At 40.7% G+C, this 19,937-nt stretch overlaps 1 protein-coding gene across 1 annotated transcript; it reads left to right on the top strand.

Moving 5' to 3' along the window:
* The first annotated feature begins 3,712 nt into the window (after nt 1-3,712).
* Nucleotides 3,713-18,866, top strand: napab (N-ethylmaleimide-sensitive factor attachment protein, alpha b). The gene is made up of 11 exons (XM_084332764.1): nt 3,713-3,917; nt 4,536-4,615; nt 4,721-4,837; nt 7,047-7,093; nt 7,233-7,310; nt 9,505-9,560; nt 9,659-9,743; nt 10,560-10,664; nt 10,755-10,823; nt 11,924-11,974; nt 17,367-18,866. Exons 1-11 carry the CDS (start codon nt 3,820-3,822, stop codon nt 17,466-17,468), a joined length of 888 nt encoding a protein of 295 aa, XP_084188890.1. The 5' UTR covers nt 3,713-3,819; the 3' UTR covers nt 17,469-18,866.
* Nucleotides 18,867-19,937: the final 1,071 nt, after the last annotated feature.

The raw sequence follows: 19,937 nt of genomic DNA, 5'->3' as shown, positions 1-19,937 counted from the left end.
TTTCCTGTGACAAAATGGCATCCAATGTAATAAAAAAAGTCAATCAACGAACTCGATTCTTGTACCGGATCTCCTCCCTGGTAAACAAGAATACCCTGAAGACTCTGGCAGGAGCACTCATTCAAGGGTACTACGACTATGCTTGCACCTCATGGTACCAAAGCACCTCAAAGGCACTAAAAACCAAATTACAAACATCTCAAAACAAACTAGTCAGACTACTGCTTGACCTGACTCCTAGAACCCACCTCACCCCTGCACACTTTGCCAACCTAGGATGGCTTAGAGTAGACAACAGAGTACAGCAACTTGCAATGGGCCTGGTCTACAAGATACACTACACGACCAAGGTACCCATGTACATGTCAAAATACTTCCCAAAGGTCAGTGAATACCACGATCACAACACCAGAGGGAGCTCCACAAATCATGTAAAACCCAGATTCGGCTCAAACAAGGGACTAAACACGTTTCGCAATTATGCCACAACAATGTGGAACGCCCTACCCAAAGCTGTAAAGGAATGTAAATCACTACCCACCTTCAAAAACACTCTCAAAGAACACCTACGGGAGACTGCAATTCAAAACTGGCCCCTACAAATGTCCTAACCCAGTTGTACAATAAAGACCAAGCATGGCTTTGTCAGTATTCCAATGTACAGCCCCACCCAACCCCACCCCACCTACCCAACCTCCTCCAATGTACAGTTTCCATGTCAAATGTATGTCAGTATTCCAATGTACAGTGTGTCCCCCCCCCTACCAACCCCCCCCCCCCCCCCCCACCTCCAATGTACAGCCCCACCCCACCTACCCAACCTCCCCCAATGCACAGTTTCTATGTCAAATGTATATACTCTTCTTCTGGATTTTTTTAGTATCACAAACAGTACTGTATTTGAAAATCTGGTATGTCATAAATGTATAGATGTAGCAGTACTGTCTATCTGTATGTCATGTGTGTCATATGATGAATTGAAAATGGGGGACCCTGATGGAAACAAGACGAAAGTCTTTCTCAGGTCTGCATCCTCTTAACAATTGTATGTATTGAGCTGTACTGTACTGTACCCATTCTGCAATCTGTTAATAAACTTTTCAATCAATCAATCAATCAATTGTTTACATCAGGGTCCCCCATTTTCAATTCAAGTCAAGAGTTTTAATTGTCACGGCATACAAGTATACAATGAAATGCGGGTGGTCTTGCCCGCGACGATGTGCAATACAGTGGTACAACATAAAATAGAATCCAATAAAAAAACAACATTGTGCAATAAACAGGTAACAGGTAACATGGTGTGACATCTCGGTATCTGTACATAGTATTTACAGAGCATATAGGACATGCTAGGTAGCTTTAGTAGTGCAATACACTGTTCCTGTTGTTATACTAATTTAAAGTGGCCTTTCCTCTTGGCCATAAGTGTGCGTGTGTGCGGCATGAGTGTGTGCCCGCTCGTGTTAAAGTGTTAAAGTGGCTGCTAGTGTGTGAGCGTGCACAACGTGCGTGTCGTGTGTGTGCTTGTGTGTGGATAGTTCAGTGTTCTGTGGCACTCAATGTTCATTGTTCAAGGCTCTGATGGCCTGGGGGAAGAAGCTGAGCCTAAGCCTCTCCGTCCTAGTATCTGGGGTTCGCAGGCGTCTGCCTGACCTCAGCAGCTGGAACAGGCTGTTATTGGGGTGGTGGGGGTCTTTCATTATTCTGCAGGCTCTGGATTTGCACCTCTTGTTGTATAGAACCTGCAGGGGAGGTAGCGCAATACCCGTGGTACGCTCAGCTGAGCGCACCACTCTGTAGGCTAGGGCCTTCATCATAACATATATGACATACACGACATACAGAATAGGTAGGTAGGTATTTATTTAGACAACAAACATATACAGATCACATGAGTATTTGCTTTGTCAGGGATAGAAACGAAAAGCAGAGACTTATTTTTATTTCCATCGTTGTCCCTGGAGTCAAGGATGCTTGACTCCACACACACAACTCATTACAGTAATATTTCACAATCATTACATTTGATAGTAATACCCATTCTGCAATCTGTTAATAACATTTTCAATCAATCACGCAGGCGCGCGCGCACACACAAAACATGCAGGTAACATTTATTTTATATATACATATTTTTTTATATCATTGGATATACTTGGTGTGTAAAAGTAGGCTAGATAGATAGTATTCATTAATCACATTACATGGTCTTCATGGCTCTCCTGTGACAAAATGGCATCCAATGTAATAAAAAAAGTCAACCAACGAACTCGATTCTTGTACCGGATCTCCTCTCTGGTAAACAAGAATACCCTGAAGACTCTGGCAGGAGCACTCATTCAAGGGTACTACGACTATGCTTGCACCTCATGGTACCAAAGCACCTCAAAGGCGCTAAAAACAAAATTACAAACATCTCAAAACAAACTGGTCAGACTACTGCCTAGGATGGCTTAGAGTAGATGACAGAGTACAGCAACTTGCAATGGGCCTGGTCTACAATATACATACACGACCAAGGTACCCATGTACATGTCAAAATACTTCCCAAAGGTCAGTGAATACCATGATCACAACACCAGAGGGAGCTCCACAAATCATGTTAAACCCAGATTCGGCTCAAACAAGGGACTAAACACGTTTTGCAATTATGCACATCAATGTGGAACGCCCTACCCAAAGCTGTAAAGGAATGTGAATCACTACCCACTTTCAAAACCACTCTCAAGGAACACCTACGGGAGACTGAAATTCGAAACTGGCCCCTGTAAATGTCCCTCCAATGTACAGTAATTTACCTAGTATGGTTTTGTCAATATTCCAATGTACAGTTTTGCTTGTTTGTACAGTGCCCCCCTCCCCCCAATGTACAGTTTTGCTTGTTTGTACAGTGTCCCCCCCCCCCTCCAATGTAAATTACCCAGTATGGTTGTCAATATCCCAATGTACAGTTTTGCTTGTACAGTCATACAGTGTTTCCCCCCCCCAAACCCCTCCCTACCCAACCCCCCCCCCCCACACAACCCCACACAACCTCCTCCAATGTACAGTTTCTACGTCAAATGTATATACTCCCTTTTCTGGACTCTTTTTGTATCACAAACAGTACTGTATTTGCAAATCCGGTATGCCATAAATGTATAGATGTAGCAGTATTGTCTATCTGTATGTCATGTATGTCATATATGTCCTGATGAATTGAAAATGGGGGACCCTGATGTAAACAAGACGAAAGTCTTTCTCTGGTCTGCATCCCCTTAACACTTGTGTGTATTGAGCTGTACTGTATTGTACCCATTGTGCAATCTGTTAATAAAGTTTTCAATCAATCAATCAATGCAAATAGATATCAAATAGAAAAAACGAAACAAAACAAAGTTTTCCCTCTACAAAGAAAGAATGAAAGAAAGAAGCCACACATAGGTACCAGAGCCTTCTAAAAGATTTATATTATTATTATTATTATTATTATTATTATTATTATTATTATTATTATTATTATTATTATTATTATTATTATTATTATTATTATTATTATTATTATTATTATTATTATTATTATTATTATTATTATTATTATTATTATTATTATTATTATTATTATTATTTATTAGATGGCTCTGGGAACGAGCTGTCACTTCCTCCTCCGCCGTGTTGTTGATGCTCCCGCGCCACGTGACCAAGGTGTTGGTTACATTGTGGCTGGTGATGACGTCACGACAAGACAGTCGCTGCTCGCTAGTTTAGCGATAACAACATTTAGTTGACTCTCGCTGTTACTTGTTTTTCTTCTTAAAGAAGAGCGGTGTTTCGAATATGGACAATTCTGGAAAAGAAAAAGAAGCAGCGGCTTTAATTGCCGAAGCTGAAAAGAAACAAAGATCATCAACGTCGTTCTTCGGGGCGATGTTTGGGTGAGTGTTTTCAGTTAGCTAGCAGCTAGCTAGTTGGTCAGGTATGGGCCAACTAAGCGGAAGAGGTCGCTAACGTCAGTTGTAGCTGGAAGGCAAGGACCGCAGCGACTGCGAGGGCACAAGCTACTAAATCGACAGATGGCAAGATATCAAGTGCCTTTGGTTGCTACCTTTTGCACCCAACACAATTTCATAGCTGTTATATAAAAATGTAAAGGATTGTGGTATTCGACATGTATAAACGTTACATAACGTTAGCTAACGTCAGTTAGCCCAATGCCACCGAACACATCCCTGACAACAAAACATGAAAACGTGCTTTCATGGCTTAAAACGTTTTATAGTCTTTGCTACACAAATGTATACATCATTTGTACAACTTACTTTTGTAAACAACAACCAACTGTCTTTTAGTTGGTTGTAGTAGCCCCTGGTCGAGACACCTGTGCCATCCTTATTGTCAATAGCGGCTAAGGCATAGGGAAAGAGTATAAAAAGTTAACATATTGACGAAAACACTGACAAATCCCCACTTTCTCACATCAGAGTGATAATAAAGTCACAGATTCTTTATAGCAAAGAATTCCTTGTGTAAACAAAATGATCTTTCTCATACAGGGGCTCCTCTAAGACCGAAGAGGCCTGTGACATGTATGTAAGGGCTGCTAACATGTACAAGATGGCCAAAAATTGGTGTGGTAAGAGATTTTTGTATGCGTGCAGTGTACTGGACCCTTTTGCTCGATTTATTGTTGTAGATGGCCTACAGCTATTCCTCTTACATTGAGCGTCTGCCTTTTCAGCTGCAGGAAATGCCTTCTCCCAGGCGGCCTGTCTTCACCTACAAATGCAGAGCAAGCATGATGCAGCTACTAACTTCATAGATGCTGGGAATGCCTTCAAGAAAGCAGATCCACAAGGTATTCATTACTTAACGAAATTAAATCGAAAATGAAAACGAAAATCCAATGAAATCGTACAAGCCTCTCTGTACCAATTACAATGGACCAAGTTGCAGAGTTAATCGTAGTTCTCCTTTTAGAATCATTCAACCTTCATTTATACTTGAGTTTTCCCTATATGCACCTAGCAGCGGCGGTACGCCACTGCCACTGTTAAAACCACTCTCTCCCCTAGCAAACGTCCTTGTGGTGCCTTGTATACGTGACATGCCTTTATGGAAAAATTGCTGTCAAAGCTCCTTCAGCAATGTCATATATGGCCGTCAAATGCTCTGTCTTATCTTTTTATATTTTGCACTATGGACGTCACATTTCATATCCAGGTCAGTTCACACAGTAAAGCATATAAACAAGAAACTTTGTGCTTACCTGATCATTTCATCACAATGATGATCATGGATTATCATTCCCTGAAGGGAAACAGTCCTACGACTTCACGTGAGTGAAGTGACATAACGTTAACAGCAAATGCAATCATTTGATTGACTCAAGGAAATCTGTGAAATAACCAACATTTGGAAGATCCATCTTGATATGTTTCATTTAGGTAAAAGTATACTCTATGTCTCTCAAAGTAACTTATTTAATTATCCCATATGCGCAATTGTTTATCTCTTCTTCCTGGAGTGGGCCTTACTATGTGCAAGAGTATTCTATAGGTTGTGTCTTGAGGGCCACCGTAACATGCAAAAGCTGTCAATCTCAAAGACAACTACAGATTCCCTCAAAGAGATAGCCTGCTGCGACTCCCAAATATCTAGCTGTTAGCAATGACTCGCTTGTTTGATTATGTCATGTTTGCTATTAACCCCTTAAGCCAGACTGGTACCGGACCGACAATAATTTCATGCCATAAATAGGTCAATACAGTCCGTATTAATTAATGTAGCCAAGAGTAAAGAGACCCTAACCCTATCAAAACAGCAGTCAAATTGTATATTTTCAGCACTGCGTTTGTTTACCAATGATTTTAAGTGTTTATAGAAATCTCAGCGCATTGAGTCGGAAACCAGCAGATATTGACACAAAGCAATGGCACAGACATACGTGAGTGTAGTTCTGAGAGAAGAGACCCAGGGCTTTCGATTGGCTTTTGAATTTCATAAAACTACACTACCCAGCTGATGTGAAATTATTTTTCAACGTTATTTTTCACAATTATGATTATGAACGGTTATTGCCATAAAATAGAATGTAGTTTGTTTCTTTACTTTTCTGTGAACGTATAGGAAAAAAACGCGTCTCAATCTGATGATAAATGGCGGAGCATTTTTCATTACAAAAAAGTAACTGTACTTACAGTAGATTTCATTCACTGTCTTTGCTGCCCTGTTATGGGCGCCTGGTGGTACTAAATCCAGATTGAACTCTGAATGAGGAGATTTGGCCCGATCCATAGATGTATGACTTGGCCATAATAAGGTCATTTATAGGCCTGATATTCTATATTAATATTTCAAATTGCATGTGTCTGGATGGCAAAATTCAGTACTGTATCTTCTGCCCTTTTTTTCATTTGCTTAGATTTTTTGTACACTTGATCTCAAGAAGGTGCTGAATGAATTTGTCCTCGTCTGGTCAATGTTAGCATGGTATTATTCAGTCAAAGTAAAAAAGAAAAAGATTTATATTCTCCTTTTGGTTCATTACAATCTACTCAAGCATAGTAACAGACACAATATTTCTGACACTGGGAATACATTCCCTGAGGTCCATAGATGTCCCTGGATACCAGGAACATGCAAATGGACCTTGTATAAGTGGAGCAATCTTCCATTTACTTGGGTATGTACTTTTAGGCGAATTTTCAGAAAATATGGCTAGGGGTTAAGTAAAAAAATATGTGCTGTATGTACTTAGGCCTCAAGTTCCATTTTAAATAGAGACCTCCCGCAAAAAATGTCACACACATGCCCATCCCAGGGCAAACACTGCACACGCGTATATGTACTCGTACATAAAATATTTGTAGTTCTCCAGGCCCGACACGTGACGGCTCTTCCTTTTCGTCTGAATGAACACTCACAAAAGTGAATGTTGTGTATTACACCTTCTTCTCTGGACTTCGTCCAAATGTATTGAATGCCCGGGAACTCTCTGAAGTTAATGTTATGGATGTAGCCCTTAGATGTTTTATGTGGATATTTGTCTCTCTTTCTCCCAACAGAGGCCATCAACTGTCTAAACCGAGCTATTGAGATATACACCGACATGGTGAGTCTCTATGGACAATGAATGCTACTCAGTTGAAAGTCATAGACCCAGTCATATGTACTGCTTTACTGATTTCTATAGTATATGCTGTATTTATAACCTTCCTACCCCACAATGATCTCTTCCTCTTTTTTTTTAGGGGCGGTTCACCATTGCAGCCAAACATCACATCTCCATTGCTGAAATATTTGAGACTGAGCTGGTTGATATTGATAAGGTCAGTTGAAATATGACATTTTCATATGATCTCTTGGTAGACTTGGACTCAATAACTTGAGTAGAACAAATCTGCAAAGTGACTTTTTACAAACACTTAATTCTGGCTCAGATTCATTCATATCCCATCCTGCCTCAAATTCATTACATTCTATATGTGTACTAATATACTAATAAAGCTAATAAAAGTAGTAGGGATGGGCATTTGAATTTTTTATATTCTAATAGTTTCAAGTTTCTTTAATAGTTGTCGTACAGAATACTTTTATACAAAATGCTTCTTACTGTTACGCTCCAGAGACTGTGCTAGAAAAGATAAGTATGAAATAAAATAGTATAGCATGTAAAATAGAAGTAAAAATAGAAGTCAGTGTTCAGTATAGACATATGTACAATGTTCGATGCAGAATAGAAGTAACTGAGTTACCATACAATATACTATGCAATGTACTAATATACAATACTATATAGTGCAAAGCAGAAATGGGATGAGGTACAATTTACAGTAAGGTGTAAGAGTTGTAGTGCAAATCCTTTACCAATAAATATAAAGTGTGTTTAGGTGATCTAAAGTGTGGAGAGTGGGTGCTGCAGTGTGTTGTTTGTTTAAAGTGAGTGTGTACACGCCTGTTCGAATCCAGCTCACAGCTCCGGGGTTGTCACCAGCTTGGCTGGCCGATTAGAGGGTGGGAGAAGCTGGCGGGGTGGGTCCGGGTCGTTGTAAACAGCGACTCCTACAGTTCGGTCGGGGCGCCTGCTAAGCGCGGATAGGATCTAAGGGCGGTAGTGTGATCCTTCCACACGTTACACGCTCTCAGTGAGAGTCCGCGCTGCCAGGTGAAAAGAAGCGGTTGATTGGCTGGACGTGTGTCGGAGGAAGCACGTGATAGCCTCCACTCTCCCAGACCGACTGTGGGGGGTAAGTGCGCAGCGACCAGGAAGAGGATTGGGAATTGGCATAACGACTAACATTGGGATGGGAGAAAATCGGAGGAAAAAGGAGGGGGAAAAAAGATAAAAAAAAAATAAAAAGTGAGTGTGTGCATTTGATGGTTGTTGCATAGTGTTTATTGTTCGTTGAGCAGCCTGATGGCCTGGGGATAGAAGCATAATAGTCCTTAAATTATAAAAACATCAATTAGTTTATGCAAATATAGTTTTGTCTCTGAAAATATAGTTTCCGTTGTTTTTACCGGCACCTACAATGTGTGGTGTATTGAGAGTTAGCGGTTAGCAATGACGGCAGCCCACTTGCTCGCTTGATTATCTCATGTTCGTTATTAAGTCAAAACAAAACCATACGTTAGTGTGGAAGCTCAGACATTTCAAGCATCAACAATGTAACTTTTGGAATTAATGCTTTTGTTCCTGGAAACAAAGTTAGCCTGCTGCGACTCCCAAATATCTAGCTGTTATTAGTAATCTAATACTTCCCTGTGACTATCGAGTAACGGAACGTAGGCCAAATGCGTCCACATTTTTATAGGATTCTATCACATTTTCATAACAATAGCACCCTGCGCCGTTTTCATTGAGGTTTCTTACAAATTAACGATGCTCTATCTTGTCCTTTATCATTAGAATCTTAAATTGTACCATATGTCCCCCTTTAGACAACATATGTAACGCTACCAGCGCACTTTTGTTAAGATAATTAGTTGGCCATTCTCGGTCGCTATACCGAGGTTGCAGTATTAGTTTACCGCTGTTCAGATCACGTCGGAGAATATAGACACATCCCAGTGACCTGCGACCTGTGCTAACGCTCTTGGGAAATGTATTCATGTAGTTCTCAACATTTTCAGCCTTTAATTTTAAACCAATGCTGCCATCTACTGACAACAAAAAAGTGTTGTCTAATTGTCACCTTGAGAGCTACTTCCGTATATAGCGCCGCCCCAAACCCATTCTAGAGATTCCCACTTTTTGCTGGGAGTGGGGCGTGGCCGTATTTGGTCCCAGACATTAAGAGTGGCTGCAATTGGTCACCGTGACGTTAGTAATTCTGTGAGTTTTAAAACAACTCATAAGTAGCAACACCAAAGCTAAATATGCAACCAGATTCTCCCTTTTTACTAAACAATTTCTATTCAGTTCCCAATGTAAATGCACCCAAGTCTCATCAGTCCACTTCACAATGATATTTTCTGTGTTGAATTGATATATTCATATGTTGACTGTTTTTCTCCCTGCAGGCCATTGCCCACTATGAACAGGCAGCAGACTATTACAAAGGCGAAGAATCCACCAGGTGGACATTTTAAATGAATAACCCAATGTTCTTTGGCCTTCTGGTTTATCTGTAAATCTATGTATGCGCTAATCAACCTCTTTTATCTGCCATTTTAGTTCTGCAAACAAGTGCCTTCTCAAAGTTGCAACCTATGCCGCTCAGCTGGAGCAATACCCCAAAGCCATTGAGATCTATGAACAGGTAAGGTTATACCAGAGACGGTATATAACCAGGAGACGGAAATCTGAATCGCTGAAGATGATAATTTTATGTGATGTGATTTTATGTTGTCATGGTAACAAGGACTGTTGTAGAAACCAATGGACAGCGCATGCCTAGAAGCTGGTCTAAGTGGGAATTATTTCCCTTTTTATTACGTTACCATTGACAATTAGAAGGCTCGATGTCTGGTCAATGTAACATAATAAGGAGACGGTAGCCAAAGTAATCAACAAAGAATATTTAATTAATAATTACCATGGTTGAACAAAGGAAGTATAAAGTAACGACAGACAAGAACACATAACTGCACAGACAGGATCAGCACCAGACAAAGGGGAAAACAGAATACTTATACATGAGGGAATGACGAGACGAGACACACCTGGGTTGATTACAAATGGGTCCACCTGGAAGGGAAAACGATAAGGACTACAAAACCATGACCGGGAACTGCAGCTAGACATAACACATCACACTAGGAACGCCTGATCAGGGCACAAACACATAACAGCCATATTAGCCAATAGCCATTATGTGTTGTTAGTTATTTACCAGTGACTTTAAATATGAAGGAAAAAATATCATATGTTTCACAGATTGTTAAGATATGGATGACTTCCCATTCATAGAGATAGGGATCAGATCTTGTTTGTCCCCGTTATCAAGATGGCGGCAGGGTGAACTGATTCATACCTTGACCACACCACCATCACCTTAAGCACTTTAAGTATTCAAGTAGCTCTTAAAGTACGCATTAACAGAATAATCATGGGAATATTTACTATCTGGTTTTAGGTTGGAACCCACGCAATGGACAGTACGCTGTTGAAATACAGTGCCAAGGACCACTTCTTCAAGGCAGCTCTCTGTCACTTCTGTGTAGATATGCTGAATGCCAAAGTAAGCCCTACCCTAGAAGATCTGTCCATGCAGTGCAATGCCTCTGTCGTTGGTTAATAATCAAATTGTCCTCTTCCTGTTGTCAACTAGCTTGCTGTGCAGAAGTATGAGGAAATGTTTCCAGCCTTCTCAGATTCTCGAGAATGCAAGCTGGTGAAGGTAACTTTTTATTTTTTTCTTCTTTTGTTCAGTCATTTAGGAGTCCGATGGGGGAAAATCACACTGTTCATTATTTGGATTGTATGAAAACAGTTTAGAAAACACTTCTATCTGTGTTTGGTTCCAAAATATGACTAATTGCATTTGGTTTACATCTAATTTGGGAACTCCCATCTATCGAGTTTGTCTTGGAACATCTAGCATTAACGGGATAGTTCACATTTTTGGATAAGTTGTATGAAATACTTGCCAGTGGTGTAGTCCCATGGTCAGAGTTGTGGCCGGGTTCCGAGTGAACCGGGAAGCTTTAGATAGGCAGCAAACCCGGGATTCAGGGCTCACAAAAACCAAACCAGTTTTTTCACTACATGCAGGCAAAAGGGTTACCCATTTCCAACACAAAACCAGTCCTCCAGCATTTTGAAACGGCTGATAGGCAGGCAGCATCACCTGTGAAATGGCTTCAGTGCATACATTGGCTTTTTTTCAGGAAACAAAATAGTAGCATGTGATGGCAGAATGGAAAAAGCTTTTGTGTTGGAAATGCTTATTCTCCTCTTATTTTTAAAGTGCTGTAAAATCCTAACTGTAATGACTACAAAACATACATTTTGTGATGGGTGTAGCAGTCGCCTGTAATGAACGTTCACTTCATCGTGAACCCTGCATAATTAAAAAAAAAAAAAAAATATATATATATATATATATAATATATATATACAACCGTTTGTGAGCAAGTGCTGTCCTGGATTGTCAAGAAAAACTGGTACAGGTTATATAACTATATATCTCCAGCCATCATTATTTCACATATCGCTGCTGTCGGGACAAAACCTCATAACTCCATTTTTTTAATTTTTTTTTTTTTATATAAATCAACTCCGTAGATCATCCTCCATATGTGTGTGTGGGTTTTACAAAGTTTAAACAATGGGAACGCATTAAACCGATCATCTGTCTAAACCTCCTAACTCTATTCACCCTCAAATCTGTGTTCGTTTTTTTCATCTGCTGAAAAGTTGGGTTTTTGGAGTTATGAGGTTTTGTCCCGACAGCAGCGATATGTATGTTCTAATCTGGTTTGTTTTTATTCTCACCAGAAACTCTTAGATGCTTCTGAAGAACAGAATGTGGATGCTTACACTGATTCGGTGAGTGGTCCAACATGAAGTGAGCCAATGAAACAAGTTAATCTCAAGATAAATGCACCCCCTCCTCTTTCTGCAAAAATCAACATGTACATGTGTGAACTTTATGCCATGACTACCCTAAAAGGTTTTACACTTGGTTGAACCGCTCAACAAATGGTTGTCTGTATGTCACAGAATCTTAGAATGACCAAAAAAGGCCACTTACAACAATTTTTTTTGCACGTATCATAGAAAACGAGTCTGACAAATGACAGTGTTGTGGGATGAATTTCAATAGTAACAAGTAACAACCCTGCATAAAACATTATTACCCTAAACAAATAATAATACTGCTGTGTGTTTCTTAGTTTATTTAGTTTTGAAGGGTAGAATATTGTAAACAATAAGAACAAAGCGGGGCTCGCAACTCACTTGTAGTTCCAAGGTGATTTTAATAAATTTGTTTATTAAAATCACCTTGGAACTACAAGTGAGTTGCGAGCCCCGCTTTGTTCTTATGTATTACTGTTTTTACAGTTTGGCTCAGCACCAACAAACGGAGGATGTGCGTTATTTATTTTTTCTAGAATATTGTAAACGACATGTAGTCCTTCATGACTGCAGAATACAAACTTACACGGCACTCCTTTACCTTCAGGCATGTGCTGCTTGAGTACACCAGGAGGAGAGGGGGCATGGGCTAAATAACAGAGATGGAATAATAAAGTACAAGTGGCTATTTTCATTAGTCGTTTGTAAGATCGTTTCAACTTTACAATGTAAACATTCTAAATGGAGTTAAGTTTAGTTCCTGTTTCAGTGTTTGCTGACTAGAACATCAACCCGGGTTCAAGCTGTTCCCCTAGCAATGCAATTCCACTGAAACCTATACATAATGAGAAACTGTACATATAAAAGCACTTATCCAGAGAACGAAAGGACAGAATGCTACACTTGTGTAAACCAGCTTGGAGAACGAGGCCCGGATGGAAAACTGTATTAAAATGGCAAAACAACATTCTTATTTCCTTTGACCGCCTGGAGGTGTAATGAAAGGGAAGGGTGGGTTACTTATATTTGCACATTCACACCTGGGAGCTGCCTGGCCTGCTACAACTACACTCTTCTCAGCTCGAGGGGGACAGACCTGCTGCTTGTGGTGGGGACAGACAGACAGACAGAGAGACCAGCTCCCCTGGAGCAGTTCCTTGTGTTGGGGACAGACCAGCTGCTTGTGGTGGGGACAGACAGACAGAGAGACCAGCTCCCCTGGAGCAGTTCCTTGTGTTGGGGACAGACCAGCTGCTTGTGGTGGGGACTGACAGACAGACCAGCTCCTCTGGAGCAGTTCCTTGTGTTGGGGACAGACCAGCTGCTTGTGGTGGGGACAGACAGACAGAGAGACCAGCTCCCCTGGAGCAGTTCCTTGTGTTGGGGACAGACCAGCTGCTTGTGGTGGGGACAGACAGACAGACCAGCTCCTCTGGAGCAGTTCCTTGTGTTGGGGACAGACCAGCTGCTTGTGGTGGGGACGCCTGAATGCCTTCTACAACAGAACTGCGTTTCCACATCTATGATTGGCCAGGTACATGTGACACGCTCGAAATGTAACTCTTTCGAAGTTGGTTATGGTTAGAGTTTGTCTTAGAGCATGGCGATAGAAGGTAGTTTGCAGGCTGTTAGACCCGGAAATAGGCGCAGAACTTGCTGTCCCACGATTGGCGCACATGTCACATGACCTGGCCAATCAGAGCGCAAAACTTGAACGCGGAAACGCAGTTCCGTCGTAGAAGGCATACACGCGGTGGGGACAGACAGACAGACAGACGGACAGACAGACCAGCTCCCCTGGAGCAGTTCCTTGCTCAAAGCACCTTGGTGGTAGTTCTAGAAGAGATGGGCGTGTCCTCAGCATAGGCTTTCCCAGCTTGTCACACGCTTGCTTAATTAGGCCGACATCACCCCCAACAGTTGGAAATGAGAAATTGGTGAATTTTTTGCTACACACGTCATTTAGACCTCACCATCTGTTGCAGCTGCCTTATTGGGATGAAGTAAGTGATTGTCTTAATGAAGTGGCATTAAATCCCTAAATCTTAATCCAAACATTAAAGGGTAGCTCTATGGATGGAAATAGAATTATTTTTAAGATACGATGACTCAGAGCTGATGGACAAGGAGGTGTATTCAAACGAGGTTTGTAAGCGTCCTATCATACCAGCCCATATCACCAATCAGCTCTTATTTATGACACATTTATTTTTAAAGCTGCAATAATTCTCTGCCCACTAGAGGGCAACAAAGATTTGGAAACAAACTCACAGCTAAGGCACTCCTCGAGTCCTCGCCCCCTCTCTCTCTGTCCCTCAAAAAAAAAAATTTCTCACTGTAAATACTTCACATACAAAACAAACAACACTGCCTTGCTAGTTGTAATTTTTGGGGGAGGAAAGCAATACTTTTATTACTCTCTACATAAACGTTATCTATAGCACCTTTAACCTACAAACACAAAACAGCGCAGTATTAATGTAATTAAGATGTTGATTGAGATGCATAGGTTTATGAACTATAGGAGTGTTTTTATGACATTGGGGGGGACAAGAATAGGTGTAGTCAAGCAACGGAATGAGGGAATGACAACAGACTGGCCACTGGTGTCGCACGGCTGCTTTAGTAGGACACTAGGACTCATTGAGATTGCAGGTTTTCATGAGACATTTAGAATATGCAGTCAGAAATCAATAATTACATCTTTAATAATTAAAGATATGATTCCATTCCCATCCCTCCAAAGACCTAACTGTTTAGTTTGTTTGGATTAAGGCTTGGGGGTTCAGTGAGCCAGAGGCGGGAGGCACGGTTCCTGATAAAGCTGCTGTACAGTAGTGTTGATGAGATTAACTATTGTGTTTAGGAATATACTGATCAATCAATCAATCAAATTTATTTATATAGCACATTTAGACATGACACTTGTCAACCAAAGTGCTTCACATAGCTAAAAACAAAAGTGCTAAAGTATAGAATAAACCGAAAATAAAAACAACCAATGGATGGACAAGGAAACAAAACAACAAGTCAACAAGCAAGGCAAGAGTCAGAGTGAGTCAGGGAAGGCCAGGCAGTATAGGTGGGGTTTGAGTTTCGATTTAAAAGACTCTATGGAGGGGGGCAGCTTTTTTTAAGGTTCACCTTATGATGAAGTGAAAATGGGGGACCCTGATGTAAACAAGACGAAAGTCTTTCTCTGGTCTGCATCCCCTTAACAATTGTGTGTATTGAGCTGTACTGTACCCATTCTGCAATCTGTTAATAAAGTTTTCAATCAATCAATGGACATGGGGATGCTGTTCCAGAGGTCAGGGGCTGCGACAGCAAAAGCACGGGAGCCAGTGGAGGGAGGCATGTACAGGGGTGATGTGAGCTCTCTTCTGGGTACCTGTGAGCAGTCTAGCGGCAGCGTTTTCGGGTAGTTGTAGGCAGGCTATGGTTGATTTATTTAGCCCCAGGTACAGGGAGTTACAGTAGTCAAAGCGTGAGGATATGAAGGCGTGGATTACTCTTTCAAGGTATGAGGGGGAGAGAATGGCCTTGATCCTATTCCTGGCTATGGACCTGGCTATGATACTGGTGATACTAGCCAGGCTAATGTAAGGTATCGGTAATATCAGGCTGATGTAGGATATCAGGAATATCAGGCTGATGTAGGGTATCAGTAATATCAGGCTAATGTAGGGTATCAGTAATATCAGGCTGATGTAGGGTATCAGTAATATCAGGCTAATATAAGGTATCAGTAATATCAGGCTAATTTAGAGTATCAGTAATATCAGGCCAATATCAGACTGATGCCAGGCTAATGTAGGGTATCAGTAATATCAGGCTAATATAAGGTATCAGTAATATCAGGCTAATGTAAGGTATCAGTAATATCAGGCTAATATAAGGTATCAGTAATATCAGGCTGATGTAGGGTATCAGGCTAATGCCAGGCTAATGTAGGGTGTCAGTAATATCAGGCTAATATAAGGTATCAGTAATATCGGGCTAATGTAAGGTATCGGTAATATCAGGCTAATGTAAGGTATCAGGCTTATGTAAGGTATCAGTAATATCAGGCTAATGTAGCGTATTATCAGTAATATCAGGCTAATGTAAGGTATCGGTAATATCAGGCTGATGTAGGGTATTATCAGTAATATCAGGCTAATGTAAGGTATCGGTAATATCAGGCTGATCAGTATTGGGAGCATAACACCCACACAGCTTTGCAAGCCAGAAAAAAAAGCTTGCATGATTTCACAATGTAAGAGTCTTGTGTTGTGAAACAATGCAAGGTTCTTGTCTGGCTTGCGCAACCAATAGACACATGTGACATGTCGGAAATGAAAACTTTGAATCTGCAGTTAACTCACAGAAAGTTGGGTGTCTCAAATGGGAAAAAATGGATGACATCTTAAAGCATTTTTGTCTAATGACCCCTAAACTAATGTTCAGCAACTCTGTTTTTGAAGATAATAAAGTATAGATTCTGTATTGGCAGTGACTAAGTGGTATCATCATGCTTCAGCCCTAATCCTGTTTGGTCACAGGGTGGCAGTATGTCCATTCCTGCTGCTCTGGTACAATAGGATTCCCCTCATACAAGATGAAGCAACATAAGATAAGATAAGATAAGATATTCCTTTATTGATCCCCTTGGGGAAATTCAGGCATCATAGCAGCATGGGGGGGAGGGGGGGAGGGGTACAGGTAGTAAAACAACACAGTATACAGGTAGTAAAAGACAACACAGGCAGTGTAAACAATTTGATCAATATGGTCAATATAATTTACTATCTGACTAGCTGAGGAATATTCACATTATTCACAGTGTCACATGAGGTGCAGTATGCAAGAGGTAGTGTTATAATAATTTACTATCTACTGAGTATACATTAATCAAAGTACCAGGGTAGTCTACTTTGTCCCCCTTGGGTTCCTATAAGTCCCAGGTCAATGTCTGGTAGCAGTCGCTGTCGCTGCCCCCTGTTGTGGGGCCTGGAGGCTGCTAGTCGCTGCCCACTGTTGTGGAGCCTGATGGCCGCTGGTATGAAGGACTGTCCGAGGCGGTTAGTTGAGTGTCGGGGGGGGATGAGTCTGTGGCTGAACGAGCTTCTCATCTTGACTAGCTCGTCGTAGAGGGGGTGGTAGGGGTTCTCCATGATGGCATCCAGCTTCCTTGTCCAGTGTCTATTATACTAATGACAATAATTATTATTATTATCTTGTTTGGACAAGTCTTATTGAAGTGTTTGAAACAATGAAATAAAATCAAGATATAACGTTTATTATTATTATCTGATGAAAACCTATGAAGTCTTTAAAAAAAAAAGTTCTTTATCACCCCCCCCCTCCCTCCTTATACCAGGTGAAGGAATTTGACAGTATTTCCAGGTTGGATCAGTGGCTCACCACCATGCTGCTCCGCATCAAGAAGACCATACAGGACGAGGAGAGTGATCTCCGTTGAGTTCCCTACCAGTTCCACTTCAAGCGCCTCAGAAACCTCTCGACACCCCTGTGGTTTCCTCTGTTGAGTTCCCTACCAGCTCAGCTTCAAACACCTCAGAAACCTCTCGACACCCCTGTTTCCTCTGTTGAGTTCCCTACCAGCTCAGCTTCACCTCAAGCACCTCAAAAGACACCCCTGTTTCTTGCCTTTATTCTTTATTCGCAGCCAAACAATCTTGCTTTCCTTACGGTGTACTTTTATCTTCCACTACAAAAAAAACAACAAAAAAACTGTGTCCTTCCTTCAAAGTGCAGTAGTGTTTTTTTTTTTTTTATATATATATATATTTTTAGTTCAATTATCTTCTTGCTTAACAATTTTCTTTAGCTCAACAGTGGAGTTTGAGAACAGAAACACTTGTTTTCTAAGTAGGCTAAACCCATTAAGTGTAGTGGTGTTATGATACCGGTGTTGGTCCAATACTAGTTTTAAAGTACTCAAACTTGGACCGCCAATACCAAAAAGAATTCGGCACCATCACATTGCTTTAATGGTGCTGAAATTATATTTTTTATTCCAAATGACAAAAGAATATATAGAAGGGAGGATGCCAATTGACTAGATTAACATTTAAACCTACAATATCACTTTATTTTTTCTTCTTAAATTTTATTTAATAAAGATTAACAAGTCTATATTGACAATAGCACTCGGATTGGTTCTTGGTATCAAATGAAAGACTTGTACTGGAAATTGGTCATACCTGTTCATCTTTGTTTAACTTGGCAATGTGCCGACTAGAGACTAATAAGCAAAGCAGTCTCTTATGTTACAGCCTGCACTGCTCCCAACCAGAGGAGCCAAGCGTTTCTGAGGCTATTCCACGGCAAATACCCCTCTGCCTTAAACTGCTTCATTCTCAGGAATGCTAGACCGCTAGGTTTTGATGGAAAATGATAATGTGGATTTTTGGAAGCATATCTTTATCAATGCTTGGTTAATGTTAATTGTCAATATCATACAAATAAACGCTTTTTAAATTGAAGATTAATGAAGCTAATCAGAATTTTATGTAAAAGTTTGTTTCTGGTGTGGATGAAAAATGCAGCAGTTTTTCCATTGTGTCGTTCTGTTTGGATTCATTTTAGTTTTTTTTATCTTGTTTGTTATTTTAAAGATGCCAATGTGATTGTCTGTTTTTCTGTTATATTTGATCAGGTTGTAGATGTGGTTTTAGGCCTGACCTGCACACCATGATGCAACACATGGATTCAAATTAGCTTTACTGATTTCAACACACAACAATTAGCTATGTACAGGAAATTTCAACACATATTTGCCCTTTTGTCAATAATGGTCTTAAGAACTCTGTAAATCATTAATGTTACCTGTTTGAATAAATTAGTTCCAAATGTGTATTCCATTTTAATCATTCTGACATACACTTGTGAATTGCCTACCATTGTCAGACATTTAAATCGAGGTCTTGGCTATATTGCAAGCAGGGACTGTGGGGGGTCGCTACTCGCTACCATTCCCAAACATGTCTGTGACCCATTAAAATAATGATTTTTGAAGTAATCTTTGAGACATGTAGTAGGCTACTTGTACACTTAGCTTGTACAATTTTATTTAAAGGCCCAATACCATTTTTGTCTACATACTGTGGTAGCCTATAGCCACAGCTCTTGATCAACTAGACTAGAGAATGAAAACGTGTTTCCATTCTTATTTCTTACTTTTGGTGGTGCGGTAGCTACATTTGTTTAAGTGTGGATACCTGATGGCCTTTGCAGCTAACCATATTTGGTAACATGGACATGCCTCATCCCACCCCCCCTGCCTCTCTGAGGTTGGAGAACATGGATTTCTCTCAGCCAATCAGGGGAAATGTGGCTATATCACAGAAACATTTACAGTATGTACACTTTTAGACAAGCCTGCTAAAATGTACTTAGTAATTCAATATTTGTGATTTATAATTTTTTTCTGATTGAATTTTAAGAAGAATATAAGTGGTACCACCCGTAGGCATATGCTATTTACAACTTGTAAAACAAATTAAATAATTGTAAATAACTCAAACTGCTTGATATTGACTCAAAAAACGTTTTTTACGGGGAGGGTAAATGTACCAGTCCACCCTGCCATCAGTAATGATGAGTGCTCTGAGGAGCAAGATGATGTGGGAGATCCTGACTACACCGCACCCACCCACAACCTGGACACTCCAGGCCTGAGTGACATGGGTCCCTCTCCCAAGAGGACATGCGTGCGGCCTGCAGTGGAGGTGCTTGAGGAGGATCATGACAACAATGACAACGAAGAACAGCCATTACCGCAAGCCAAGAGGCCCGCCAAGAAGAGGAAGCCTGCAGCCAGGGTAACCACCTGGAAGAAGGTTGACCTGGACAATGCAGTGATGCCTGAGTACCAGCACCCTCTCCCTGACTTTGTGAAGACTCCATTCAAGTACTTCAGCAGGTA

This window comes from Notolepis coatsorum (genome assembly GCF_963971535.1).
Source record: "Notolepis coatsorum genome assembly, chromosome: 1".
NCBI classification, from domain to species: Eukaryota; Metazoa; Chordata; class Actinopteri; order Aulopiformes; family Paralepididae; genus Notolepis; species Notolepis coatsorum.
The sequence above is the reverse complement of the archived record's forward strand: the minus strand, read 5'-3'. Positions and strand labels throughout refer to the sequence as shown.